At 50.9% G+C, this 27,639-nt stretch overlaps 12 protein-coding genes across 12 annotated transcripts; 5 read left to right on the top strand and 7 right to left on the bottom strand.

The window, feature by feature from the left end:
* Window positions 1-159: 159 nt before the first annotated feature.
* On the top strand, window positions 160-2,079 carry A1O5_06478 (uncharacterized protein; the record flags this gene model as incomplete). The annotated part of the gene is made up of 2 exons (XM_007747072.1): window positions 160-818; window positions 870-2,079. The coding sequence occupies 2 exons, from the start codon at window positions 160-162 to the stop codon at window positions 2,077-2,079; spliced, it is 1,869 nt and encodes a 622-aa protein (XP_007745262.1).
* Window positions 2,080-2,135: 56 nt separating this feature from the next.
* A1O5_06477 (uncharacterized protein) lies at window positions 2,136-2,627 on the bottom strand (the record flags this gene model as incomplete). The annotated part of the gene is made up of 1 exon (XM_007747071.1): window positions 2,136-2,627. A coding segment is annotated over one exon (246 nt), but the record flags the coding sequence as incomplete, so codon positions are not given.
* Window positions 2,628-3,325: 698 nt separating this feature from the next.
* A1O5_06476 (uncharacterized protein) lies at window positions 3,326-5,323 on the top strand (the record flags this gene model as incomplete). The annotated part of the gene is made up of 7 exons (XM_007747070.1): window positions 3,326-3,478; window positions 3,530-3,582; window positions 3,636-3,802; window positions 3,856-4,109; window positions 4,169-4,363; window positions 4,427-4,803; window positions 4,861-5,323. 7 exons carry the CDS (start codon window positions 3,326-3,328, stop codon window positions 5,321-5,323), a joined length of 1,662 nt encoding a protein of 553 aa, XP_007745260.1.
* A 541-nt stretch (window positions 5,324-5,864) lies between these two features.
* On the top strand, window positions 5,865-6,464 carry A1O5_06475 (uncharacterized protein; the record flags this gene model as incomplete). Its single annotated transcript, XM_007747069.1, has 1 exon — window positions 5,865-6,464. The coding sequence occupies one exon, from the start codon at window positions 5,865-5,867 to the stop codon at window positions 6,462-6,464; it is 600 nt and encodes a 199-aa protein (XP_007745259.1).
* Window positions 6,465-6,984: 520 nt separating this feature from the next.
* On the bottom strand, window positions 6,985-8,258 carry A1O5_06474 (uncharacterized protein; the record flags this gene model as incomplete). Its single annotated transcript, XM_007747068.1, has 2 exons — window positions 6,985-7,594; window positions 7,750-8,258. The coding sequence occupies 2 exons, from the start codon at window positions 8,256-8,258 to the stop codon at window positions 6,985-6,987; spliced, it is 1,119 nt and encodes a 372-aa protein (XP_007745258.1).
* A 596-nt stretch (window positions 8,259-8,854) lies between these two features.
* On the bottom strand, window positions 8,855-9,905 carry A1O5_06473 (uncharacterized protein; the record flags this gene model as incomplete). The annotated part of the gene is made up of 2 exons (XM_007747067.1): window positions 8,855-9,481; window positions 9,543-9,905. 2 exons carry the CDS (start codon window positions 9,903-9,905, stop codon window positions 8,855-8,857), a joined length of 990 nt encoding a protein of 329 aa, XP_007745257.1.
* Window positions 9,906-10,669: 764 nt separating this feature from the next.
* Window positions 10,670-12,256, bottom strand: A1O5_06472 (uncharacterized protein; the record flags this gene model as incomplete). Its single annotated transcript, XM_007747066.1, has 3 exons — window positions 10,670-10,950; window positions 11,001-12,094; window positions 12,171-12,256. 3 exons carry the CDS (start codon window positions 12,254-12,256, stop codon window positions 10,670-10,672), a joined length of 1,461 nt encoding a protein of 486 aa, XP_007745256.1.
* Window positions 12,257-13,204: 948 nt separating this feature from the next.
* On the top strand, window positions 13,205-15,069 carry A1O5_06471 (uncharacterized protein; the record flags this gene model as incomplete). The annotated part of the gene is made up of 5 exons (XM_007747065.1): window positions 13,205-13,393; window positions 13,443-13,523; window positions 13,574-14,181; window positions 14,238-14,420; window positions 14,490-15,069. 5 exons carry the CDS (start codon window positions 13,205-13,207, stop codon window positions 15,067-15,069), a joined length of 1,641 nt encoding a protein of 546 aa, XP_007745255.1.
* A 904-nt stretch (window positions 15,070-15,973) lies between these two features.
* On the bottom strand, window positions 15,974-17,503 carry A1O5_06470 (uncharacterized protein; the record flags this gene model as incomplete). Its single annotated transcript, XM_007747064.1, has 1 exon — window positions 15,974-17,503. One exon carries the CDS (start codon window positions 17,501-17,503, stop codon window positions 15,974-15,976), a length of 1,530 nt encoding a protein of 509 aa, XP_007745254.1.
* Window positions 17,504-18,959: 1,456 nt separating this feature from the next.
* On the top strand, window positions 18,960-20,986 carry A1O5_06469 (uncharacterized protein; the record flags this gene model as incomplete). Its single annotated transcript, XM_007747063.1, has 6 exons — window positions 18,960-19,160; window positions 19,217-19,487; window positions 19,535-19,901; window positions 19,948-20,015; window positions 20,065-20,368; window positions 20,419-20,986. 6 exons carry the CDS (start codon window positions 18,960-18,962, stop codon window positions 20,984-20,986), a joined length of 1,779 nt encoding a protein of 592 aa, XP_007745253.1.
* A 52-nt stretch (window positions 20,987-21,038) lies between these two features.
* On the bottom strand, window positions 21,039-21,899 carry A1O5_06468 (uncharacterized protein; the record flags this gene model as incomplete). Its single annotated transcript, XM_007747062.1, has 1 exon — window positions 21,039-21,899. The coding sequence occupies one exon, from the start codon at window positions 21,897-21,899 to the stop codon at window positions 21,039-21,041; it is 861 nt and encodes a 286-aa protein (XP_007745252.1).
* A 1,528-nt stretch (window positions 21,900-23,427) lies between these two features.
* Window positions 23,428-25,715, bottom strand: A1O5_06467 (uncharacterized protein; the record flags this gene model as incomplete). Its single annotated transcript, XM_007747061.1, has 8 exons — window positions 23,428-23,731; window positions 23,920-24,299; window positions 24,369-24,525; window positions 24,604-24,861; window positions 24,925-24,993; window positions 25,047-25,296; window positions 25,378-25,391; window positions 25,462-25,715. 8 exons carry the CDS (start codon window positions 25,713-25,715, stop codon window positions 23,428-23,430), a joined length of 1,686 nt encoding a protein of 561 aa, XP_007745251.1.
* Window positions 25,716-27,639: the final 1,924 nt, after the last annotated feature.

Raw genomic sequence — 27,639 nt, 5'->3', positions numbered from 1 at the left:
TGGCGCTATTGGTGGTACTACGGAGCCGTCGATGCTGAGGCCGTGTGCCTCACACATAGATAAAGAAACTTCGTGTGATTCAGTTTCTTCATAACCTCCGTGCTTGTCCGTCGGTCCCTCCGTAACCCAGTGTTTTCTACTATGCAAAGTTCTGAAAAGATGCTCACCAACGGAGGAATAACTCAAAGTCATGACTACATAGCTCAGAAGTGTCATATTTTACCAAAGGGGACGGTTCTCATAGCTGGCGGTGGCCCTGTCGGTTTACTTCTTGCCAAAGTACTGTCACATTATGGCACCAGGTCCGTTCTGTTCGAGCGCAATCAGACCACCACCCGCTGGCCCAAGATGGATCTTACAAATGCCCGCTCCATGGAATTGTTTCGCAAGCTAGGTCTAGCTGATGACCTGAGACGGCAGGGGGTCCTCGCTCACATTGGCCAGCCTGTGTTGGTATCGTCTGGCCTCTCCGCGAAGGAACCTATAACAAGGTGGGATCTCCCGAGCGTTGAGATGTTCCGAAAAGAGATTCGAGAGAAAAACGACGGAACTAAGCCCTCGGAACCTTGGCAGAGGCTGTCGCAAGCGATATTCGAGAAGTGGCTGAAAGATATTTGCGATAAGGATCCTTTGATCGATCTCCATTTTGGCTACAAGGTTGAATCAGTCCAGGAGGAGAAGGATCACGTCAAGACGACCGTCACATCCGCAGACTCGGGCGCCTCTTTTCAATTTTACTCGGACTATGTCGCTGGCTGTGACGGTGCATCCAGCAGAGTCCGAAAGTCGCTGGGTCTTCCTTTGGACGGGGGACCGGTGTAAGTCTCTCTATACAGCGTGTTTAAATCCTCTTTACTGAAATTTGGCAGCCCGACGTGCGTTCTTCTCGTCCATTTTAAATCTCGTGACCTTACCCGCCTACATAAGCAAGGCCAGTTCTGGCATATCTTTTTCCTAGCCGAACACGGCGGCTTTGGCGGAGCCGTCATCGCCCAGGATGAAGTCGACACCTGGACTACTCACCTGTTTCTACCTCTGGATGCAGAACCGGAAAAGATCGACTCACGAGACGCCGTGTATAGAGTTCTCGGCGGCATTTACGGAGAATATCGAATCGAAATCGACGAAATTCTTGTTCGGTCTGTCTGGCGACCTAATATTGCTGTGGCTCGCCGCTGGAGCAGCCCGAACTATCGTGTCCATATCGCTGGCGATGCAGCACATCAAAATATCCCAACTGGAGGTTACGGAATGAATATGGGCATTGCGGACGCCTTCGATCTGGGATGGAAGCTTGCTGCCGTCATCAATCGAACAGGTGGCAGCGACTTACTCGAGTCTTACGAGATGGAGCGAAGACCCGTAGCCCTTCGAAACGTCGAGCGCTCCGGCGTTCACTTCCAGGTCCACGACAGTCTCAGAGAACTCTTAGCTGGTCGGGATCCGCACAGTATTGACGAGGACACAGAGGACGCATGTCGAATCCGAACCATTATTCACAACCATTATCAATCGCACGATGGTGAGAACAAGGACTTTGGCATCGAAATGGGGTACCGATATAGGTCACCGGTCATTATCCAGGACGATAGACTAGAAGCCGAGCCTCACTGGGAGCCGTCAAAATACACTCCAACGTCTTGGCCGGGTGGCCGGCCTCCACACATCTTTCTCTCAGACGACACACCAATATTTGACAAGTTTGGCAGAGATTGGACACTCCTCATCTTTTCGAGCGAAAGTTGCGGGGAAGATTTCATGTACGAGGCAGCCAGGACTCTGTCGGTGCCCTTGGAACAAGTCGCCTTGGGTGGCGAGGACTTGGCGAAGAGACTATATGAAAAGCGTCTCGTTTTAGTCCGACCGGATCAGCACGTCGCATGGAGAGGGGACAAAATAAATAGCGCAGAAGAGGCAAAGAAGGTGTTACAGGTTGTCACAGGAAGGGCTAAGTCCTGCAAGAGAGAAAGAGCAGCTAATATTGCCGCGGCACCCACATCTGCATTCACAGCTACGAACGCGCTGACGACCCAGGTGGATGATTTCAAGTTAGATAAGATGGGAGCGTTTCAAATGTAGGCAGATCACTTTATGTCGACCTGCGGTAGCACAAAGCGTAAATGAAATCGAGACGCTTATTTTCCGTCTTTCTCCAGCTCAGTCAGGAAATTCATCAGCTCGAGTGTATCGATATATACTTCATGGAATGTTGCCTCCAGTCTTCCTTGCTCATTGTCCTTGAGCAACACCATGCTGGCGAAGTTTCCACCCACCTTCTGGCCACTCCTTCGCTTATAACAGATATTGCAGTGATGAGGATCTTCTTTTTCCTCGCGCTCGGCCGTGGCATCTGTAGGAAACCGGCAGTTGTTCACCGTGTGCTAGAGAGCCCCGACAGGCCCCGCTTCAGGATGGATCATGTTGTCACTAAATTGTTGAATTACACTCCGGCCTTTTGCAGGTACAGATGGGCTGAAGACAAGGTGAGCATCGGGAGTGAAGAAGCTGAGGAAGTCATCAGTCGAGCCTGGGTCGTCCCAGATTCGAAAGAAGGTTGCGAACAGATCGGGAATCAGGGCTTGAATGGAAGATTTATTTTCGAACGTGTAGTTGTCTCGGGTAGCCGTGGTTCAGCGTAAATATGGAGTTAGCAATGGTGATGCGCTTGATCCTGTAAATTCTGTATGATCAAGATAGGTAATTAATGTAACGGATTTCTAGATTGAAGAGTTCAGCTTTGCCAGAGGACCCAGTGAAGCTCAGGCACCACAGTCTATGGTAGCTCTGCCGGCTTCGGCAAAACCTCTCCGTGTGGGCCAGAATGAAGATCTTGAGCCAGATGCCGTGAGTGAAGAGACGGCTGTACCGAGCATCAGTAGGCCCCTCTCACATGCACGATTACAGTAACAGTTAAGTTTGGTGTAAGGTGAAGAGTTGACACCAAGCTGTAGGAACCTAGGAATTTTCAACCAATCAACACCATCCGCTGCGTTGCCCGACCCCGAACGGTCGGAGCCTCGGTCGCCAAGCCCGGACGATCATCCACACCTCCCGCCAGCCGGCATGGGACCATCTTAAGTCTCGTCTGGACGTCCTTGGGTTGTCGACCATACGCATCTGGGGTGGTAGAAACCCCGGACCCTCCTCCACAACCCCAGGCGAGCCACGAATGGCCTACCAGGGTACAGCATTATCCCACGGCCACGCTTGACTGGCATCGTGGAGCATCCTGATGGAAGCTATAAATGACCCCTGGTACCATGCACACCTCCGTGCAAGAATATCAACTGCTTGACTCTCCTCTTCCTCGACGTATCAAGCAAACATGGAGTCGTCGGGCTTTCTTGCGAAATATATCGGCATTCCTATTGTTCTGGGACTGGCCTTCGTACTATGGAAGCTGTCCCACGTAGGCCGGAGACCGAAGGATCTCCCTCCAGGCCCTCCTACTCTCCCAATTTTTGGGAATCTTCACCAGGTAGTGAGGTTTCTCAGTAGATATTGTTCGTGAACACTAACTGCTGGGCAGGTACCTTCCGAGAAGACGTATCTGCAGTTCCAAAAGTGGGCCGAAGAATATGGGTACGGTGTGCAATCTTGCTTTCTTCCTTTCAGGCCATCTGACATTGAGACAGGCCAGTATATTCCCTGATGATGGGCACCAAACCTACTATTGTTCTGTCGTCCGACATCGCCGTCAAAGAACTATTGGACAAACGCGGCGGCATTTATTCTGACCGCCCCGACTTGTATATTAGTCAAGATGTGGCCAGCGGAGGCCACAGATTGGTAGTCATGGCGAGTGCAGTTCCCACGGCTCTCTGGTTTAGTCGTCCGGCTTGAGTGCTAATGGAGGACAGAGATACGGTGAAAGATGGCGGACCATTCACCGACTGATCCACAATATTCTGAACATCAAGGTGGCTGCAAAGTACGTCCCCTACCAGGACCTCGAGAACAAGGTCCTTCTCAAGGGACTTCTGGATGCGCCCGGATCCGAGGATCTGTTCAAACACTTGAGGAGATTTACCTACTCGCTCTCCACTCAGATGATTTTCGGGTACCGTTGCCCGGATTTCCGCGACGAAAGACTGGCACAACTTTTTTACGTATGTGCCTCACCTTCAGTCCGCTCTCCTCTTCGGTCTAACACGCGCGGGTCTCACAGGTGGTCAATGGATGGAGCGAGGTGTCGGAAAGTGCTTCCTCTCAACTGGCAGATCTGTATCCAATTCTCCAGAAACTACCCAGCTTCATGCTTCCCAGTGTTCGCAAGGGCAGGCATGTACACCAGGTTGGGCGAGAGCTCTACACTGAACACTGGTTGAAGGCTAAGCAACAGCTCAAAGATGGAACTGGCCTGGTGAGTAAGCCTGTTTGCCATGGCATCCTACCAGCACTGTGAAGAGAAAGCTAACCAGTTTAGCCATGTATCTGTAACGATCTTCTGCTTGCTCAACAGAGCGAAAATCTGTCCGATGAGGCTGTCGGCTACATAGTGGGATCCTTGCTCGAAGGAGGCTCCGACACCACGTCCTCGACAATGTACGCCTTCATGTTGGCCATGATAGTCTTCCAAGACGTACAGAAGAAGGCGCAGGAAGAAATCGACAATGTAGTCGGGCCCGACCGCCTGCCAAACGTGGATGACTACTCCAAACTACCTTACATTCGTTGTTGTGTTAAGGAGACGCTTCGATGGATGCCTACCGTTATTATGGGCGTTCCACACAGTGTCACGAAAGATGATACCTACAACGGTTGGAAGATTCCAAAGGGATCGACTATCATCAACAACGTTTGGTACGGTCAAAAAGTTTCCTTTCGTGTATGGCTCACTTACTAACAAGCATTTCTTAGGGGCATTCACATGGATCCCAACCGATCTCCCGAGCCTCGCCGATTCAACCCGGACAGATACATCGGAGACAATACAACGCTTTACGAGTCTGCCAATGGTGAGCCACTGAAGCGAGATAACTTCAACTTTGGCGCCGGCCGTCGGTTGTGCCAAGGTGTTCATATTGCTGAGAGATCTCTCTACCTTGGAATGTCTCGAATCCTGTGGGGTTTCCACCTCCGTAAAGCTCTGGACAAAGCCGGCAACCCGATTACTCCGGATATCAATGATCTAGTGGGAGGGATAACGGTCCATCCACGTCAGTATCCTATTGATATCGTGCCGAAAAGCCCTGAGAGGACGTCCATCATCCGCCAAGCTGTCAAGGATGCCGAAGAATTGCTACACCCAGAAACGGGACAATGGAAGAAGGTTCCAGAAGGGATGGTATTTGGAGCTTGGAAGCCTATTGAGAAGAATTGAGAGACCTCAGCTTCAGCCCTTGACTCGATACGGTTTTTGACATAGATCACTCCTTGATATGCTGAGTATCATTAATTCATGCTAGTACCTATGATCCCCCTACTCGTCAGGCTCATTTCCCAGCTTTGACGCTGTCATTGTGGGCAACCAGATCGGGCCAGACAGTTTCCTTTGTTACGTAGGACGTCACAGGTGCTCTGCGTGGTTGAGGGGTTTTCGGAGAAGGCTGGCAGTAGGGAACACCTGGAGTGTGCCAGAAGATGTCTGATTTCACGTGTCGCCATTGTCCGAAAGGTGCCCGAGAACTAGCTAGTTGGGCTCGGCCCTTCGTCCGAGAGATCCCTCAAGCTTCGGACCGGTCTTTCCATGTAAATCTCGCAGAAGACCCAATCGGTGATGCAGTGCTCGAAAGGCAGGAGCCCAATTGTACTGGGATTATGGCGGTACACTATATCTCTCCCCGCACATCCTCCTCCTGAGCAGGACACGTTTGCTCTCCCAAAAGTAAAAGCCCGAATAAGAGAACACATACGACTTAATCATGGGCTCCCTCCAAGAGATCGACTTCGACGACAAGGGCCCTAAGGTGCTGAGTCCGTCGACCCTGGCGCATGTCGTCCTCCGCACCGGCAATTTCAAGAAAATGGTCGACTTCTATCTGGACTTCTTGGGGGGGACAGTCAGTTACGGGAACGACTTCATCTCGTTCATCACATACGACGACGAACACCATCGTATCGCTATTATTGGTACGCCAGACACGGGACCTAAATCGTACACTAGTTCTGGACTGGAGCACATTGCTTTCACCTTCCCATCGCTTTCCGCACTGCTTCTGGCTTATCGGCAACGTAAAGCCCGCGGAATCTCGCCTGTTTGGTGCGTCAACCACGGGCCCACGACGTCCATCTACTATAAAGACCCGGATGGCAACATGCTCGAGACGCAGGTTGACAACTTTGACACTGTCAAAGCGGCCAAAGACTTTATGAATAGCCAATACTTCGCCGAGAACCCGATTGGCACGGATTTCGATGCGGAGGAACTGATTCAGAAGATCAAGGATGGAGTGCCCGACGCGGAATTGAAGGAACGGGTGGAAACTGGACCAAGAGCGCTTCCTGATTTGTCAGTGATGTAAGTCTCGCAAGATAGACAGGATCGACCAAGGCAAGGAGAATGGCTAGAGTCCTCAGTGGGGACACTGGAAGCCTTGGGGTGGTTGAGATCCGCTCAAAGCGTCTACGTTATCTCCTAAAAGGGGGGTTGTTCACATGTAAAGGACGAGAAAGAAGTTCTACTTGTAGTTCTTTGTTTGTGCCTCGGACCTTTTAACCTAACGCCAGCCCGTCCCTTTTGCATAACTCGTTGAACTGGCCAGATTAGGCTAGTAGTGATATCTCTTGGCACTGCGGCCACAGGTTGGCCTCTTCCGTCACAGATACTAGATAATAGAACTTCTCTTCTCTTCTCAATCCATCAACTTATGGACCTCGGATTGGTTCAACATACCCCTCCATGCTCGTCGACGGCCCGGCGAAGATTGCCGGAGATGGGTGAAGATGCAGTTGCGCGCATTGCATTGTGCGTGCTTGAGAGCGTGAATGAATATCGCAAGTGGGTGATTGAAAATCGCAATCCCCAACCCTTTGATTGGCGTCTTATGCTTGAAAAACGTCGCCCAGCCACGACGCAAGCAACGCCACCATCTCCTTAGTGCAGCTGTGTCCCGTGTTCTCCTGGACGAAGAAGCGGACTGGGCCATCGTCACTGCCAACGTTACATTCGTCGCCTCCTCTCTCGAGGTGTCTCCTCCTCTCGACCCAAGCCGCCGTGTACCGCGCGGGGACCAATGGGTCGAGCGCACCGCTGCACAGCAGAACAGGAAGGTCGGCGGGGAAGGTGTCCGCGACAGCCCTGTCGCCTTCTTGCACCAGCTCCGCCAGCACGCGCGGCCAGCGGCGCTTCTGCTCCGCCGTCATGACTTTCTCCAGGTCGTCGTAGGTCGCAGTCGTGAGGTCTGCTGCAGTGTCGATGCCCAAGCGCGAAAGGAGCAGCGGGGTTAGGGACGGACAACCGACGACCATGGCAAAGCCTTCGATCTGGCCCGGCGATGCCAGCGGGGCCATCCGCCACGCCGTGTGGCCGCCAAGCGAGACGCCTGCCATGATGTTGTGGAAGCGCGTGAACTGCGGCAGATACGCTGGCAGGTAGTCCAGGATGAGCTTGAAGTCCTGGGCTGAGCCCGAGATCATGGACAGTAGGTCCATTCTATTTTTTTCCCCCAAAGTTTCGAAGAATGTCAGCTTTAAAGAGATACACGAATGAATGCTGTTGAGTTCTTGTGAGGTATTGCTGTACTGGACTTGAACAATAGCAACGTGTCGGGGAGGAAGAAGGAGGAGAGAGGATCTGTCTCAGCTTACCCGTGGTTATCATTTTCGTCATCCCACGTATAGTTCGCTTGCGGACTGACCTGTCCATTGAATACATATACATCAGATCCAAAAACCCAAAGTTGCTTTTCAAATTCGTGTTTAGAATCTGATGGGATACGGCCAGCAAAAATCGGCACAGAAGTGGGAAAGGGGAAATCGACACATACCTCCCGGTCCCCGTGATTCCTCATATTGATAGTCAGGGCAATAAGCTCATACTTCTTCTTCCTTCCCTTCTCGGTCCTATATCTGTGTAGGACCTCGTAGGCAATGTCTTCGGTCACCAGATACGATCGTTTGCGATTATGCGCAAGGTACAGGACGGCCACCTCGGCGTTGGTCTTATGAGCGAGCTCGTCCAGGCCATACACGTACACTCTGATGCCGCCGATGACGATGTCCGTTCTGCTGGACGCCGGTGTAGTCCGGGGCAGGCTGAAGCGTGGTTCTAGGCTGGACTTTTGTAAATGCTGCTGCTGGTGGTGGTCTCCTGACATTGTGAGGCCCATCTTTCTTCCTTCATCCCCCCTTATTTCATGTACGCCGCTTGCTAGCGGACTGCTGGAGGGGATTTATTCTTGACCGATGTTAAGACTTGGAATAAATTGGGACTGGAGCAAGAGTCTAGACGCTTTTGGCTTCGGTTTGATATTGGAGAAAGGCGCCAGAGGGGCGAGGTGCTTCGGTAATTACTGCACGTGCAAGTCGCAACTATCAATGTTGTAACCGGGACACTCCACTACACTCACCAGCACTAAGTACGAGTAGAGAAACACCGGGCCTTCTTACAATCTTTCCACCCGGGTACATCCCCTTGCTGTGGGATGTAGGGTTTGCCTGTGTGACCAACGACAGGAGCTGTGGGTTCGGGACAGGTCGGCTAAGGTCGAGGCACGGCAATTATGATAAGCATCCGGTGTCACCGTGCAAAATGAATGGCAAATTACCGAAGTAAACAGCATGAAAAAATGCAAACTAGGTGTACATGCAAATGCCGCCCAATTCAGGGGCAGGGGTCTTGCCCCCTCTCTCAAGCTTGATCTTCACTACCTGGCCCCTTCCCAATAAGTCTTGCCCTCTAATCCCGAAAGTTTTAGGTCAGTCGATGACGTTGGAAAAAATCCAAGATGATCAGGGTAGCATTAAAGCTGGCTGGATGATGACCTGCATGCTGGTTGTCGCCATTTGGCGCTGTGCTAGGCCAGTCATGGCCGATATCCGAGTCGAAGACCAAAGCCACCAAGCCTGCATCACGTCCCACCCCATAGCTATACTTGACAGTGTCATTGGCCACCGGTGTCGTTATGTTCGTCGTCCCAAGTCCTTCCCGCAGCGCCCATTCCTGGATGAAGTGAGGAATGCTCGGAAGACATTCGCCTTTGCGCTCTTCCCCGGTGTATGGGATAGTCGTGTCGTTGCCGCCGTGAAAAGCGAGGACCGGAATCTGAGGCCTTCCTGGGGAACATGGTAGGTCCACCGTCGTAGGCATGCAGGGTAAAGAGTCAACATAGTAGGCTCCAGAAACAGGAGCAAATGCGGCAAAAGTTGTCGAGAGGGCTGGGTCACAGGCTAACAGGTTGCAGAAACCCGCACCATCTGACTTTCCAGTCGTATAAATCCGCGATGGGTCAATGCAATACAGGTTTTCGATCTTGTTGAGGATGTCTGTGGTGAATTGGAGATCATTCGTTGTAACCCCGGGCACTCCTTGCCATGTATTCTGCAGATGTTTCAGCCTCGCTCGTTGCTACATGCCAAGCACAGAGAGAAAAGGCCCTTACATTAATCCCTTGGGGATACACCACGAACGACTTGGTGTTGAATTCTGGGCTTGTCAGGAGATCTAACTCTAGCTGGTCTTCTGCTGTCCGCGCGCCTCCGTGGTAAGACACTATTGCTGACGTCGGAGTGTCTTTGCAGTAGGCTGGCGGGATGAAGATGAAGTAGCTCCGGTTATTCCCATCACTTGTTATCGTCACGTTTGAGACCTGTCCAACAGTCTGCCCGCCAGGAAGATCTTTTCCGCAACCGAGAAGCTGACGGTTCACGTTGGTTCGGGAAGCGATGGATGATGCCCAAGCTGTCAGAGTGTTGATGGTGAAAGTGCACAAACACACTCGCACCAAGTATTTACTCAACGCCATTCCAGTCGATTTGGCGTTCTCGAAACTTGATCAATGTGATAACGGAAGCAAAAAGATGCGAACAGAGCAGAAAGAAACAGCAGGTAAAGTTCGATTTAAGACCCTTTCAATTGACTTTTGCGGTCTGCTGTCGTACCTCAAATGGCCATCTGAATAGCGTCGATATAGCAGCACTCATCTCCACAACCTCTGCCTGTCTATCTCCACAACAGACTAGATTGAGAAGCATACCCCGGAAAATGTCGTTGTTAAATGCCCACATGCAAACATTAGCGCAAGATGAGCTCTCCAGGTGCAGTTGTTTGTAGTGGTCCAGCACGCATTCAAGTTGCCATCGCCGAGATTGCTCGTCGCGGTTTCTATCAAGGCAGGGGTCCAAAGGCAGTGCATTAGATGGCAACTCGGCAAAAAGAAAAGAACGAGCCGAAGGGGAAGATACTAATGCCCGAATAACGTCGAAATGTTGGAGTCGATGAATGTTTTTGCAGAGTGGCTGTCGGCCCAACTCATGAGCAATCTCGGGAATTTCGGGAATTTCGGCTTATAGGAACACCTCCGCTTCAATGGCTGCCAGGTTGGGGAAAGTAATCTGTCAATCAGGAAAGATCACGAGGTCATCTAGGGGCTGTCCGTGGAAACAGTGGCATCGGCATGAGGGAAATTGAATAGGTTTTTTTTTTACATTCTTCTTATGCTAAATAGCGCTAACTTATAGTTTACCAGAACTCGAGGCCCCTGGACCTTTGACAATGGCCGCTACCCACCTACAGTACATATCGGAACTCTCCATTCTTCATGTCCGATAAATCCTCTTCGATGCCATGCTGGCCACCTCGTCCACCATGAATTCTGTCTCTCTTCGCATTCTCTCTACGAAGAAGGACGTAAGTGACAGTCGCAATAACCACCACACAGCACAAGCAAATACAACTTCCCATGAAGCCTGCATGGTACACAGGGCCGGGTGAGGCGCCGAAAATCTCGGGCCCTATCACGTTCCCCACGCAGTATCCGACGAAGGTTGTTGCGCTGACGGTGGCCTTTTCTATTCTATGTCAAACCTGATAAGCTTGAAGTTTAGGTTGTGAGACTTACTCGTGTGTCCTGCAATGTTTGATGCAGCGAGAGAAACTGCTACTCCTCCGGCAGAGACTTGAACCGCAATAAGGAAGACGCCCGCAAACAACAAGCCGCGATTGTTTCGCGGTCCAAGCCAGCAGATAAGAGTACCAGCAATGGAGATGAGAGCACAGGTAACAATGGACAGGTACCGAAGGTTGTTCCATTTGCGCGTGACGTAGCCCACAAAGAGAATGCTGGTCGCGGTGATGGCGCCAATGGGACAGGTCAAGGCCAACGAGTCGAAATGGTCGAAGCCAAACCCATTGATCACCACTGTCCCAAACGTACCCAAGGCCCCTGACGGGACACCGGTAAGGAGGATAATGAGAGTACAGCTGTATAGCTTGTAGTCGCGAAATGCCTCAAGGAACTGGCCCTTGTTGAATTTGCGACTGATGGTGCCGGCGTTGTTTCGTTCTAGTCGGCGGACGACAATCTTCCTCTCCGACTCAGTCAACCGCTTGGTGGTTAAAGGACTGTCTGGCAGAGCAAAGGAGAGAACGATGGACCAGAATAGCGTCACAGCTCCTAGGATCAGAAACATAGGCTTCCAACGAGGCATCGAGGTGTTGATCTGGCCCAGGCCGTAATTAATCAAGGGCGAGATGGTTGTGGCAACACCCACGCAACTGTACCAGAGGCTGTTTCGAAGGGCTTGTTCATCGCGAGTCCACCAGAAGGTAACAAACACCGTAAAGGCTGGAGCAACAGTAGATTCCAGAAAGCCCAGGAAGAAGCGATTGAGCATAATACCCACATAGTTTGAGCAGCCCGCTGTTGACATAACCACTGCACCCCAGAGAAAGGTAGCCAGAGAAAGGACTTTCGAGGTGGGATAATGTTGAGACAAGTACATCATGGGATATGTTCCGACCAAATAGCCAATGTAGAACATCATGGCAGCATTTGAGTACTTTTGATTGTTGGTGATGGGTTTGCCGTCGGCTTGGTAGCCCACGATTGTGGTGAGTTTGAGGTCGCTATTGAAGTTGAATTGGGTTGCGGCGCTCATAATGCCTTTGTCGTAGCTTTGAAGCATATAGGTCATCATCATGAGAGGTAGGAGCCTGGGGACATCTCGTTAGTGCTATTCGTAGACATTAACGACGGCTTCATCTCATACCAGAAATCCAGCTTCCGAACGAGGCGCCCTCTTCGTCAGGCGTAAAGTCGTCGCCTTCAGTCTTGGTCGTCTCCATATCACCAACGCGCTCGGCCTCGATGGCCATGTTCTCTTTCATGGCTTCGTCAATTGCAAGGAGGATGTTTACCCAGTTAGCCGGGTAGCTCGAATGAAATGACTGGTAATATTTGTGGTTTTTGCAGGGGCTGCTTGAGGCTGCAAGAAAGTGTTTTCTTATGACTGGTAACATCGAGGTATGAAATATTGCGAGCCGAGAAGACTCTTTGTCAGACTGCACTTTTTTTCCTTTGAGCCGATCGTCCGCAGCTACTTCCTCGCTCATTCAAATATTAACCGGGACGTGAGAAATCTTCCACCTCGTGTCCCTCCCTTTAATAGCCCAGAGTTCCATTCGTCTTCTACCCGCGGCAAACTCCTTCTCTATCTCACATGGCATCAAGGCCGCCGGTGTCTACATGCAGGAAACAAGTCAGCCGACTGATAGGGTGCGACCACGTTCACGGGCAGCCTGCCAGCCCTGCAATCGTCGCAAAGTCCGCTGCGACGTGACAAGCACAGGTCCTCCGTGCTCCAACTGCAAGCATGATAGGCCAAAGGCAAAGTGTGAGGTGCTTCCACGCAAGAAGCATCGACCCCGTGGATCACGACGCGTTCTAGACCCTGCACCCTCAAACACTCAGCACCACCCTGAGCAGATAGCTATCAATCCGAGTCCTCCCGATAAATGCAGTCCTGCGGCGTCATCTAATAGTGCAGCCGAAGGATCGGTTGCTGCTGCGAGAACCACTCCCACGCCTGATGAGGATGTCGATGTCATATTGCCTGACGATTCCTCACTTTCATACATCGGTTGGGTTACCCGGTGAAGCAAGGACCTGGCGAATCACCCACTAATTTGTATGCTTTAGGCGACAGGCGTGGACCTCGTCTTGCCGTCTACGACATCTGCCATCCAACTCAAGCACAGGATGCTCGACCATATATTCCACAGGACTCAAACAGAATACCTAAGGAACCTTACGAAATTGAATATATGCGCCGCAAAGGTGTTTTCGACACGCTTCCGAACGATGTTGCAGACGAAGCCATCCGCTGCTATTTTGAACATGTCCATTTCTTCATTCCCGTCGTAGATGCTGGCACTTTCTTGGCCCAGTATACAAATGAACGCAATAACATCAGCCCCCTTTTATTTTGGAGTATGATTTTAGCCACCGCCAATGTAAGGTAAGCTTCTTCTCATATCTGGGGCGTTGCTGAGATTTCTCAAGTTTGTGAGCTCCGACCTGCTGCAAAAGGCAGGATATTCATCCCGGCGTGTCATGAAAAAGGCGATGTATGAGCGGGCCAAGGTCTGCCGAAACTCTTCGTGTTGTAGAATCAACTAACCATCCTATGGCAGTGTCTCTACGATTGCGACCGAGGAACTGATAAACTTGTCCTCATTCAATCCGTCATCCTAATGGGATTCTGGTACACTGATCCACAAGACCATACCGGAGCATGGCATTGGACTGGTGTTGCCATCTCTCTATGCCAGAATCTTGGCCTTCATCGGGACCCCCAGTCAACCCTCCGTGGACAAGGTGTATCCGATTCTTTCGTCAGACACGCGCGACGTCTCTGGTGGACTTGCTTTGTTAGAGACCGATGGGTATCGCTGGCGAAAGGCCGTCCGATGCGAATTCATCACGAGGATTGCGATGTGCCGATGCCGTGTGCTAACGACATTCTCACTGATCTGGAGCAGGTCTCAAGCGAGCATCGCGAGAGGTTCATTCCCTCAGAGTACGACGCACTGGCAGCAATGTGGGTTCGCTTCGTGCAAACCAGTTATGCACTAGGAAACATTCTGCGTGCCCATTATCGTGCCAGGGGCCCTCGGCCAAGCCTTGAAACTGTCGATAATCTTGTAGAGGAGTTGCAGGAATGCGCTCGACAAGACCAATTGTCAGATGTCTCCAATTACCTGCTCCGCATGCATGCTTATCAGGTCGAGTTGTTCTACCAGTAAGTCTCCCTTTTTTCCAACAAGTCCAGGACATTAGATACAAACAATAACCTAGAGCCACAGTTACGGTCCTCTATCGCCCATATGTCCTCGGCGGCCTTGCAGCCATTCCTGCTACTGCTCCACCTCTGTGGCACAAGACAGCTTTGGCGAAAGCAAGAGCAGCAGCTTCAAACACCAACAATATTCTAGAGAAGCTGATTGAAATCGATGCTATCCAGTTTTTGAAACCAATGATGTGAGTGGTCTCGTCGTCGGGATGTGCCGTTGATGTTCCTGATGCTAACTTCTCAACCACTGGATCCAGAATTACCGCCATAGTTCCCTCGATGCAAATCCACCTTTTCGATTACAAGTCCGTTGAACCTCTTATTAGCGGTCTCGCGGGCAATCGCCTCCAACTCTGTATGCTTATCCTGTCAAAGCTCCGCGAGACGTACTGGAGCGCCGGGGTTATGTACAGACTTTTCGAACGCGCGCAGCGTATTCTTCAAGAGTCCAAGCGTTGTAATCTCAGTACCGTTCCAAGATTAGGCCAGGACCTTGATCAAGTAGTGAATCACTCCGACACCCGACCGAATGCAGATTACCAGAATCGATTGCAAAAACATATCGACACCTCTATTCTTGACTCCCCCTTGGAGGGCTGGCCCTTGATGACCAGTACTACAACCGAAATATTGCCATTCTGGGACGGCCCTTTGAGCTTCGATACGGTGGATGAGCTACTCGGGCCTAGTTTTGGCCTTCCCGGGGATGCCTTCGACGGTTTATTCACGGGCTGCTATGGCGGTAGCGCCCAGGGGTTGAATCCTGTGATACAGTTGCACAATGACCTTCCACAATTTGACGTGAGCTATGTTGACTCAACTCGGGGACATGCGTGAAATCGAAACGCTCTGGGGAAACGGCGGACTGAATAGTAGTCCCTCCTACGCGCGACGGCTTCGATCGGACACGAGAGGGACACCGACTCGTGCGTCAGGCGTGACTCGAGATTAGCCTTGGTCGCCTGGCTGTCTTTTCGCCCAACGTCGAACCTTGTTTCCTCAACGACTAGGCACCCACCTCATGACTTCGACAAACGGATGTTGTGAAGACCAGCAGACGTCGCGGCATCAGCCTATGAGCTGAGGCCAAGGAATGTTATCCCCTCTCAACATGTGCCTCGAAAACAAAGGACTCCAAACGTCCTCTGGAAGAGTTCAACGATTACTATATCCCCCCCTTCCGCCATATTTTTGCACCCCTGGTAAGATGAAGTAATCTCATTTCCGACTTGCCCTGGAATCCTGATGGAACCTCCGGCAGAGCTGGACACGCTAAGATTGTCGCATTTTGGGCCCACGTTCATGCAGGTGGACTGAATATGCATAAATCGACACATGTTGTACGTAGGAATGTCACCAGTATTGACAATTGTCTACAACAGTTGGTATATTCGCTGCCTTCTCTCACATGAGCCGTAATATCCCTCTCAAAAAGATTTATCTTTCTTGACCCGTTCACTTGCTATACAATGTGAATTATCCGGCACTGATCTTGATCAAATGCTTCTCCGGCCATGATGCCATGAACGTAGCAATCACCCACAAAACTCCAAAGTCCAGGCTTCCCCTCTTTCCGTAATACTAAGGGTGTTTTGCTACCTTTGGCTAGCAAGATGCTGTCACTCATCTCGGTGTCTGCAGGGACGAGACACAAGTAGCCCTTGCTGGTGATACCGAGTGTCCTGCCCACACACACAGTTAAAGATCTCAAAAGAACTTGGAAAGATGGTGCAGAACCCAGCTATCGAGAAGACCTCTCAATGGCTCTGCAGGCTCGTCCAATGATCGACGTTTTGGTTTCCAGCAGCGACAATAACTTCAACCTCAGTCTGTATCTTCCCACAAGGTATCTGAACGTGCGGTGGCAAGCGTCTATATCTGCTGATAGCTGGCCAGCAGTAATCGTTCTTAATAATAGGGCCGCCCGAGACTCGTTACGTGGTTCTAACTTGGCCACCGACTTTGTCATCTTTGCCCATTCGAGAAGAGTATCGAGCTCTGCCAGCATATCGTCCGCTGTTCTCTCCGATGCTACGACAACATCTTCAATATAGTTTGCATGCGGCTCGGAGGGATAAACGCGACTCAGAGTAGATAACGTGTCGAACTGCATACCTTCGATGGTTAGTACCCAGTCGTCAACTCCAGGGTGCAAAGATGCCCTTGGCCTTTTGCTAGCTTGGTAGTTTGGAGCAAATCCGGGAATGTCAAACGCTAAAGGGATGACGATGTTTGAACCCGTGTTCCAGTCGGGCACCCAGCTTGGAAGACCAGCTGTACTAGTTGAATATCGGGGCCGAGGAACGGAGAGGAACTCAAGAGTGTTATCCTTCCGTAGCAGTGCTTCCACTACGTTTCGATAAACCTGTTTCGGGTCCAAGCTGCAATTGAGGTCGATCCCAAGGCGTTCAAAATCGGTGGATAAATGGCACAGACCTAAAACCTTATCTTGGGCAAGGCTTGCTTTGAGGTGCCTTGCATACAAGAGACACCTAAGCATTGGCAAGTTGCGATCTGCAGCCAACGTAAGACAAATCGATACCAGTCTCATTGCCGGTCCCAGGTTCTTGTTGGCCAACGCAAATCTCATCCCGGTATTCACAACGAATGTTATGGCGTCCGAAAAGGTAGACCAGCCCACTCTGATGTTGCCAATATAAGCAGTTGCCCTTCTGGCGGCGTTGATTTCTTGAACAATCCATGTTCGCGTAAACCAAGGACTCGTCATGATTGTTCCAATAGTTTCAAGGCTTCCTAGCTGCGCTGTCGACTCGTATCGTATCTTGGATAACCTTTTAAACAGCTTTAAGATCTCTAATTGGCGCAAAAGAGCAACTAGCTCTCCGTGTAAAGGTGTGTGCCGCAGCCTTGCGAGATCCTTTATCAACGCTTGCTCAGGGGTTCCAATCCAGGTTCCGGGGAAATCGCCGAGCCAAATGATGACTTGCTCTGCCTGTCGGTAGATGTCCCCCATTAGTCGTAGCTGTAACGACTTTTCAACTGAATCATCTTGGTTGATGCAAATCTGATCAACCCATAGCAATTGGGATTCTCGGCTGTCTCGGTAACGAAGGAGGAACTTTAGAAGTGACTCGGTGACCCAATAGCGAAGTCCATCGCAGTAGATGAAATATTCTTTCTCGCTAGTGCCCCAACAATAGGACAATGCCTCAAAGATCGGGTTCTCGGAGAGTCTAAAATAGAGCAATCTGCATACAACATCTCGTGGAAAGCTATGGGTGGAAGGGCAGACTTCTAACAACCGAATCATGTCGCTTTCGTGAAATTTTCTGATGGGGACAAATAGTTGACGTGAAGCAAGTTTTGCGAACTTTGAAGGACGCTTGGGCTTAGGAAGGAGCAAGCTATCATACATAACGTTTGTCGTTTCGTAAACCAGCTAGACCAAAGAAAGGGCCAAGACTAGAGTCGTGAGAAGAATACTATTACATGTACGAGGTACCGGGTACGATTTTGCGTGGCAGCTTGTGGTGGAGGCCCGTCCTTATCCGCATTTCGGCGCCTCGTGAGGCTGAGCTTGCATAAGCTTGGGGCAGGTTGCTAGCCTAATTAGGCTAGGCTGGAAGGGAATTGGCACTGCGACAACCTGTGGCCTTTTCAAACCCTCGCACATACCTCGCCGTCACTGCAGAAAGACTGTCCAGAGACAGTCCCGTTAGCTTGGCTCAGACTGAGGCGGCAACTAGCTGCCTATCCAACGAATTCATTCCATCAGCGACCCACTGTGCGTCGCCACGTCGAATGACACCCATTGCGATACTGCTCTCGGCTTCACGTTGGGACATCCTGGCTCTCTAACAGATCCCAGCACTCCTTGCACATCATGCTTCGCTTTCTATGTTGATGAGAATACCACACCGAGGCTTCCCATAGTCGTCTCATTCAACAACTTACGTCTCACCGCTGCTGGCTGTCTTAGATGTGCATTAATGTGACCTCATCCAGCTCTGAAGCTGACTCTCGGCTGGATCTCTATTTCAGCGAAGCCGTGCATTGGTGAATCCCTACCGCCGAGCTGCTGTCGACACAAATTGGTTTTGCATCGAGATTCGTTGATACCAACAATACAAAAGATTGATTGGTTTGGAGAGCTTCACGCTGCTTGTGCTTCTGTGTATCAGGGGCTCTCTGTCATACCCCGCAAAAACAAGTTGGGGCTTGGGGTAACCTTCTGAGCCTTAATAAGGGGCGTGGTGGCTTATGTACTGGGTACTTGTAACAAGTAGGGAGATCATGAGCCATTAGCGCCTTGGCGCCTATTGCTCAGTTTGCTCAGTACAGCGTACATAGCTGTCAGACAGACTCTCTCTCTCTTAGATACTCAATACCATACCGCCTCGTACCATCATAACGCCCTCTGTCCCACAGAGCTCGCCATCTATGCAGCCCTAGGCCAGTGCTCAGGGCGAAAGGTAGAACTCACTTAGCGCCTCGGTATTCCGGCACTTACTCCGCACCCCAATAAACATATCAATCTTTATGCGTCTCCTGCGAGATATCGCGGTCAACGCACAATGACTAACAAGAGAACAATTGCTTCAGACAAGCCTCCTGGTAAAAGAAGGCGGCCCTACCATCTCACCTGCACCAATTGCCGCCTACGAAAAACTCGATGCGATGGCAAACAGCCACAATGCATGGTCTGTCTGGCCTACAAAGAGGAGTGTCGATATGACACAGCCCCCCCTATGAGCCGCATACTCGAGATGGCCAGGAGGTATGAATGTTTGGAACAAGCCATTGAGGAGCTGCGGCAGGTGGACAATGCCCAGGTCCAGTCAATCCTGAGGAAAGCACCATTGAACCCGTCCAGTGTTATAGCCACCAATGCTCAACACTCCTCAATGTCCACATCCAGCAAACGCGACTCTGTGGAATCACTCTTGGCATTTAAGACTGCGGCTAAAGTACCTCACTATATCCTTCCCGTGCCAAGGGGCAGGACTGCTAATCAGAATCATAGTCAGACTACTATTCGTCCACATCAGCCGTTGATAATCCATCTGAGAACGTTACTTCGATAACTGCTGGCAGGGAAGACTCCGTATCGCTCCGCACACGGAAGGAGTCTTTAGTGAGGGACTCTTTGCATTGGCAGGGCTTTGAGAATATTGCCGTTGAGATTGCTTCGATTCATCTTCATCTTCCTGCAAAATCGATCCAGCAACTCCTCCAGACCCACTGGACATGGGTCCATCCTGTCTTTATGTTTGTATATCGCCCTTCGTTTATGAGTACGCTTGGATTCTTTCCGTGGAGGATTTTGGCTAACTCATACCAGAGAATTTGGTAACCGGGGGGTCTGACTTCTCACCTTTGCTCTTGAGTGCCGTCTGTGCTCATTCAACAAGGTTCACGGACCAAGAGTTGAGTGGTCAGTTGCTGTCACGAGCTAGACTCTTGCTTGGGCAGGAGATACACAATACCCCTACAATGTCTACAATCCAAGCACTTTTGCAGCTCAGCGCTCTTGAAATCGGCAAGGGGATGACCTCTCAAGCGTGGCTATTGAGCGGCATGGCGTTTCGAATGGCAACAGATATTGGGTTATTTGCCTTCCCCCCTCAGCCGCCAGACGTCTCCATCGCCGCTACTCAGGGGCAAGAGATGAAGACTCGTCTTGCTTGGGGCTGCTTCCTTTGGGACAAGTACTGATCTCTCCACCAATAGTAAAAGACTCACTGACATTTGCAGAGCTATTAGCTTGTATCTCGGGCGAATGCCAGCTCTGCCAGATCCGCCGTCTGTCCAAGCTCAACTTCGTACGGAAGAAGAATCCTGCTTGAAGCCAATGCTAACATCATCTTCTAGTTGATGATACAGCCGAGACCGAGCCCTGGATTCCAATCTTTGACGGTGAGCCGGTGCCCAGCAGATTCCCACCGACTCCGGCCAGTACAATCTCATGCTTTACGAACTTTTGCCAACTCGGTGTCATACTGACCGACATAATAATCAATGTATACGGTCGGCAAGCGTCAAATGCGGTGCTGGAATTCATACAAAAGGCGAGCGCTCGGTTGTCGAGCTGGCGCGCAGCAACGCCAGCCCACTTGAAGGTCGCTGAAGATGCCCAGAATGGCATTTGCCCACCGCCACACGTACTTTCTCAGAAGTATTTGCCTATTTCTCGCCTCGACCTATTCAATTCTAACCATTAATTAGTCTCCTTTACCATACAGCACTTATTCTCCTGCATCGTCCGTTTCAATCCTCGACGACATGTAGAACAATATGTCGCAAAGCATCTGAGCAGGTTGAACAACTTTTGCTGAGGCTCAAAAACACCTTTGGCTTTACTCGGGTCACCTATCTCATGGCGTATTGCACGTATACTGCCGCTACGATTGCGGTACAAGATTTGAGAGAAGGTCTTGCAGGGTCAAGCCAAAGAACTCGAACATACCTTAGTGCGCTTACTGCCGTCAAAAGCTCGTGTCCAGGTATCCAAAGAAGCGTGGACATCATCATGGCTAGCATTGGCTCGTCATGGAATCTGGATATGTTGGAGGACGATCTCCCCGACTCATATGCGATCCTCGCCTCGCATCCGATGCCGGCATTCCCATTCTACGATCAAAATCTAAATGCTGCACTGAATGTCGATTTTCCGGGTCCTGTTTTCAACCCGCAGCATATATCGACACTCGACTCCTTCCCAGAGAACTGTATCGATTTTTCAGAAGAAGTTTTAAACCAATACTTCACCGATGCAGCTCTAAGTGGAAACTAGGACCTCTATTGTTACTTTCTGAATACTCGACCATTTTCAAAGCCTAGCTCGTTCATTGCTGTATTCCCTCATACCTCCACAGTCTTCTCGGATTCTCGACGAACAACAACTGAATTATTTTCTCGTCGAAGTCGCACCATTCCAAACACTTCTCAACAAATGCAGCATCGTCAATCTTCCGATAATCTTGATAGACGTGACGATTTCCATTGATGTTTTTCTCCACTCCCCCTGAGTGTGGCCAGTCACTAACCCAGACGACTTGCGTAGGAGCCTTCCGAATTATCTCCCTTCCATACGCATCAAGCTCAGGCGTGTTAGGAAAGCGATATATCCCACTAATTTTGACCCACACAAGCTTGCGTTCGAGCAGGTTGAGTAATTCTGCATATCCTGGTTGATCAGAAGGCCGTGTGCTTTGATTGGGGGACCCCATATGATCAATCACCAGCGGAATGTTCAGCTCCGGAATCACGTCTACGATGAGAGGGATCTGGTCAAGGGCAAAGTAGACCTGGATAACCCAGCCATGGTGACGAATTTTGTCCGCGTACTGAAGAAGTTTCGCAGCCAAGGTTTCTTTGGAAATCTGCTCATTGCGGGTTTTCAGGTTGACTCGGACGCCCCGAGCTCCCAACTGGTGCATCTCTTGCAGTTCTTGTTCCGTAATGGTGGCAGGGTCGATACATACAATTGCTCGAGCATGGCCCTTCAATTGCCGGAGAGCAGCCATCATGGAGCGGTTGTCAGTACCATACACTGACATGCAGATAAGGCAGACATGATCAATGCCCAATTCCTTCTCGAACGCCAGCAGTTCGTCCAGGCTTGCCTTCTTCGGTCGGTATGGGTAATTAGGATCGAAGGGATATTCATCCTTCAGTCGATAAGCCAAGATCTGGTGCCGCAACATGGTGCTTACCTCGTCAACCACATGAACATGAGAGTCCCACGACCCAGGAGGCAATCAAACCCCTGCTTTTGAAGACGGCGTTGCCGTAGAGGAGACGCTCCTGCCAGGTGCCTGAATGCAACTTGCCATTGCGGGTAGTACTGTGCACAGTGGTCCTTTTGAGACGATTTCTGATGTTTGGAAACAGGTAATTCGAGGTCGGAATCTCGACAAGCGTACTTTCCATTTCCATCTTTGGACCTGAGGGTGGCCCTGAGGCTCGCTGCTTCAACCTGAGATGCTCCTGCACGTGACTGAGCATGGTGTCATTCGGCCTGACTAACGGATCAAATCGCGCCCATATCTGGCCAAGGGGCCCTGTTCCCAGCACCCGCCTATAATTGCCAATTTATTGCCTCGGCCTAGCCTACAGTGCCCATAACTTGGCCTCGATTCTAGTTGACGTTAATGGTCACAAAAGTTCCCTTTCTCCAAATTGGGTTAGTCTTCGGCATCCCCCCTTGCCGTTCCGCATCGCCACGAGGACATTGAGTCGAAGTGCTTCATTGCTCAGGCATGTTGGCGCTTTCGTTGTTATTTGGACGGTAAGGTCGATCCAGGTAGACAGGGTTGACGAAGAGCCGACAACCTAGCTTATTGTTGTATTTTTTTTTTCATAAGGTCGGCCACCCTCACTCCATGATACAGCTATCAGGAAGCCAACATTGGATCAGAGTCTACTGTTCATCGCTACCGCCGCAGATCATCGACTGAGCCTGGCTATTCCGATTCATCTATATCGACTGGCTCAGTAAATGACGTAGACCCCACGAGCCAGAACAGATATCCCGACTGAAGGACCCGTTTGTCGTCTCCAGGCCCGTCGGCTGTACCGGGTACCTGCCTCTCGGTGGGGTTATTTGTTCTAAACGGGATTATCTACACTGATATCGCGTTTATGAACCAAGTCGAGAACATGGGACTATATAACCACCTTTGTCCATATTTCCCCCCCACTGCACCCAGCCTTGCCTCAATGAGGCTGAACTCGTAGTTGTCCTTTGTGGCGCTTGACCCCCTGCGTTCCGTCACGTGCGATCTCACTCACGTGAAGTATGGGCTAAGCCTATTTGGGAGACCCTCGGCCTCCTGTTATTATTGTGTTGTCTCTCGTCTTACAATTTCGTCTCACTTACCGCACCGGCGTGATATCTTTGGGTGGGTAACGGTAACCTGTCTTGCCTGTGTGTCTGCCCTCGCTGGGAAGAGTAGAGTGGTCATTTGGCTCCAACATCCATCTCGGACCACTGACGAAGACGCACACCTAGTCCGGATAGCACGGAGAGATCCCTGATGGACGCGTTTGTTCAGTCACCCGCGGTGAATTTAGTCAGACAAGAGATATGTGGGGTTTCAATATTGGGCATCGGTGAGGATTCCGTGTACGAGGTAGAGGTCAGTTGTTTCCGACTTCGAGTGCTGTTACTCTCTTCTCTTCTCTTCATCTTCTTCGGTATGCTATCAGGCAAGGCACCAACCACTTCGACATTCAGAGTCTCTTCATGTAATACGCCAAATCGCCCTTCCCATCTTTATCCCACTTGCTCTGCCCGTTGCCCAACCACCGGAACCGATTCTTGCTCCGCCAGACAACGTCGAAATGCTCGCCCCCCAGACTCTCCAGACAGTCCTTAAAGTGCAAAATGGTCCCGGCGTATGTGCCGGTGACGGTGCCACTTTCCTTGCCGTTCTTGTACCAGGACCGGCAGTTGTCTGCCCACACCATGGACTTGAGAAACTCCTGGGAATAGGTGTTGAAGTCGGCGACCGCTTCAGCCTTTGGAGTAATGGATCTAAATTGTAAGTCGTCGAGATTAGCTAGTTGTCCGTCCGTCCGTTTCTTTTCACCCTCGTTCACCTGCGCAATCACCTGCACCTGCAGATGCTAATCACAGATACCACGGCCGACGTGGCCAATAAGGGGAAAGCATTAAAACAATAGAGTGTGGTCCCCGTCGATAAGAGAAGTGCGAAAACTTACTTGATATCTTGAGTGGCAATCTTCTCCGCCCAGCGGAGGATATAGTCGCAGGTCCAAGAAATCTCGGTCAGGACGGAGCCATGTGAGATGGGACAGTTGGGTCCATTGAACATGTAGTAGTTGGGCATGGTGTCGACCTGAACGGCGAAAAAGGCCTCGGGGTCAGTCTTCCATCTCTCGTCCAACATCGCCCCGTTGAGCCCGACGAGTTTCCACGACGGGATGAAACTTGTGTCAAAGCCCGTGGCGCAGACGATCATGTCGAATTCTTCTTCCCCTCCTTCTGCCGTCTCGATCCCCTTGGCCGTGATTCGAGTGATGGGAGACCAGTTGATGCTCGCGTTTGGTTGTTGAAGAGCTTCGAGATATCCATCACCGGGCTGATCGAGATTTCCAGCTTGTTAGTGGGCTTCAATCTCTTTTCAGCGGAACATACTGGCGGAACATACTGTCAGGCGACGGCAGCCAGGATGGAAGCTGGGGATCAATTTGTCCGCCATCTCAGGGTGATCCTTGAGGATGGCGCCCATCTGAGCTTTACACGCAGCCTCGAGACCTTGCTGGAATGGATGACCCGTCTTCATTCCAAAGAAGAACCCATTCACCCTGGTGGTCGAGGATTTCCCGAAAGGTTAGCCACTGAAGTTTTCTGCAAACCCAAGAAAATATCCGAGAAAAACTTACGACGCTTCCAACTCCTTTCGCAGAGTAAAATGAGATTCGGGGTTTTCTCTGAATTCTTTTCGTTGCTCTTCGGTATACGAAAAATTTTTGCCGTCGATGGTCTTGTCGGCGCAGAAATTGATCGAGATCCAGCTGGGATTTCGGATGTAGGTGACGAGCTTCGACACTTTTGGTTGCATGGCCGGCACGATTTGGATCCCCGAGGACCCGTTCCCGATCACGGCCACTTTCTTGCCCTCCCATGAGTAGTCCTTGTCCCTGCACAGAGAAAGACACTTCTCAGCCTTGACCCCTTTCTAGTTAGACGTTGTGAAAACGTACCAATTGGCGCTGTGGACGAGTTTCCCTTTAAAGTCATGTAGACCAGGAATCGCAGGCCATTTCCATTTGCTTGATTTTCGGTTAGACATCGCTGAATGCTATACAGAGTCTTCTTGACTTACTTCAGAAACCCGGAGCCATTGACCAGGATATCGGCGGTATCCTCGCGGACGACTCCATTCGCATCAAATTTGATCTTCCACCGTCCCGCCTCATCATCCCAAATCGTCTCCAAGATTTTGGACTTGAGCGAGACGTATTTGTCCAGGTTGTACTTGGCCACGGTTGCCTTGATGTAGGCGTGAATCTCGGGCTGGGCAGGGTAGAACTGCGACCAGTCCGGGTTCGGCTCAAACAAGAAGGTATAGGCATCTAAGACAAACGATCCCCAAATGTTAGTGTGCGTGCTTTCTTTCATGGGCCAATGCCGTCTTCACAAGGTGAGAGCCTCACGAGCTGGGATATCACTAGTAATTCTGTGGTCAGGTTCTGATGTGCTCTGGCTGACAAGGATCTAGGGGAGAGAGACACTCTTACCACGCGGCACCGGGATACGTGTTCTCGTACCAGGTCCCCCCGACGTCGGCGTTCTTCTCGTAGATCTGAAGGTCAATGACATCCTCCAGCTTCAACTCATGCTGGATCTTGTGTGCCAGAGTGAGGCCCGAGAACCCAGCACCGATACAGACAATCCTCAGTTTTCTCCTGGTCAGGACCGGAGTATCCAACAAAGGGACCCAGTTTGGCCGTTGGCTGACATCGTTGGGTGCTTTTTCCTGGATAGATCCCATTTTCTTTTTGGTAAGATGATGCCCTGTGTCACTTTGTGTGTCGACAAGGAATATATATCTTCACGGGGAGGCATCCGGGCCCTTCGTCCCTTGATAAATAATAAAAGAATTGGGCGCCACGAGAGCGGTGTGAAGTAGTCTCCCATCGAGTCTCTCTTCCTGTGGAGACCTTCTCGTGGACCAGTTTCATATTAACGGATGATGGTGGAGCACACTTGGTCGGGGCACCAAGCAGTTCTATGCACTCGGTAGACAGTAGTATTATGGGTGAAACGAAACTGGCAGCTGGTCCCAAACGTAAAATGCCCATTGTGGTTCCAGCAAGACAGTACCATTCGCTGCTTAACGAAGGATATGTGCGAGTAGAGTATCGAGTAGGGATATTCCCAGTTCCCAGGTCCCAGGCAAGTCAGGTCCCCAGTTCGCCTGCTGGGGAAAGCTCAGGCCCAAAGGGTAGCTAACTATTAGGTTGTCACGGTATTCGTCGCATAAGATGCCCGATCGACAGCACACCACCATGCTGGGATGATAGAGCAAAACGTCCTTTTCCACGGACCTCGGCCAAGATCAGTGGTAGCACCAGGTAGGCTATTGTACCAAGTCACTCCACTGTGGCTTTTTGCTGTGTTGTCGTCAAGCCTATCGAGTGCTTATACCACCTAATGTATAGTGTCGTGATCCGGAGCAGGTACTCTATCCTGTCCCTGAGCTCCTAACCAAATGGACACAACTACTCCCTACTCAGTACCCGTCCCCTTCCCAGTGACAGAGCTTTCCCCCCACTTTGTCCCTCGTACTCGCCATCCTTTTCGTGGGCGGCATCCGAATCGCCTCGGACTAGCGGGCCACCATCAAGTCGTCGGAGCCACGAAACAAGAGAGTGACTGACTCGTGTCTCGATTTGTCTCCAGCAGCCGACGATCACGAACAAAGTCAGAGTAGTCTTGAGTAGTCCGGGGCCGCACTTACCCTTACTCGGAGATCTGGACCGGCCCGTCGAACACAATCCACCGTAACTCCCCCCTAGAGTTACTTCGCAAGGGGCTCCAGAAAAACCGTTAGAAACGAGGATTCCAATCCAAGGTACAAGGTACTTGGGTACCCGTACGAGGGACCAAGTACTCGTAGCGTTGGCTCAGCCATGGCTCGGCTGCAGCCTTGAAACACCTGAAAGTCGGGGCCCACCCAAGATCGACGATACTTCGTCCCTATTGGGATGCCCATCTGGAGACGTGCACCCCCTTCTTAGTCCTTGCATAGTTTTGCTCCGGCCACTTGTGCCCAGGGACTCGGATCCGAGGACCGAATACTGTTCCTGTTGTGCCTGTCCTTCAAGCTTACCCCTACAGTTCTGATCTGCACAATATTAGGTAGCCATGCGTTTGCACTGACCCGATCGTACTGTGGATCCCTAGCTTTGCCCAACCTGCCAACTGTCAACCTCCCGACCTGCATTGAAGTTTCTCCACCGAGTGGTCAACACTTAGGTACTCCGTACAAAGCATGTCGAAAAGTCTAGGTCGAAAAAATCTAGTTCGAGAACCATTGCAGATTGCTTGCCAGGTGCTAGGCAAGTCGAAAAGGCGTCTTGGCTGATCGGCGCAACTAGCTCAACGGCTGGAACGGATATGGGTCCCGGGCATATTATGTCGCGCGACGAACTCCAGAAGGCAGTGAAATCTCTGGCGCTGAGTGCTACCTGGTACCGAGTACAAATTGGGCTTTTGAAAATACGAGATTACAGTAGTACCGAGGACTTTGACCACTCTTTCGAGACCAAGGCCTCCTGAATGAAACCCTCAGGCCTAATACTACTTACTGCCCACTTCGTATTCGGCCCCGTCGCCTTGTGTCTTGTCACCAACTCATTCTCAGTTAAAGAAGCGGAGAACGATCTATACCCAGAATGACCCAGTTTGATTCA

Source organism: Cladophialophora psammophila, assembly GCF_000585535.1.
Source record: "Cladophialophora psammophila CBS 110553 chromosome Unknown aczJe-supercont1.9, whole genome shotgun sequence".
NCBI classification, from domain to species: Eukaryota; Fungi; Ascomycota; class Eurotiomycetes; order Chaetothyriales; family Herpotrichiellaceae; genus Cladophialophora; species Cladophialophora psammophila.
Note: the sequence above shows the minus strand (reverse complement) of the source record. Positions and strands in the feature narration are given on the sequence as shown.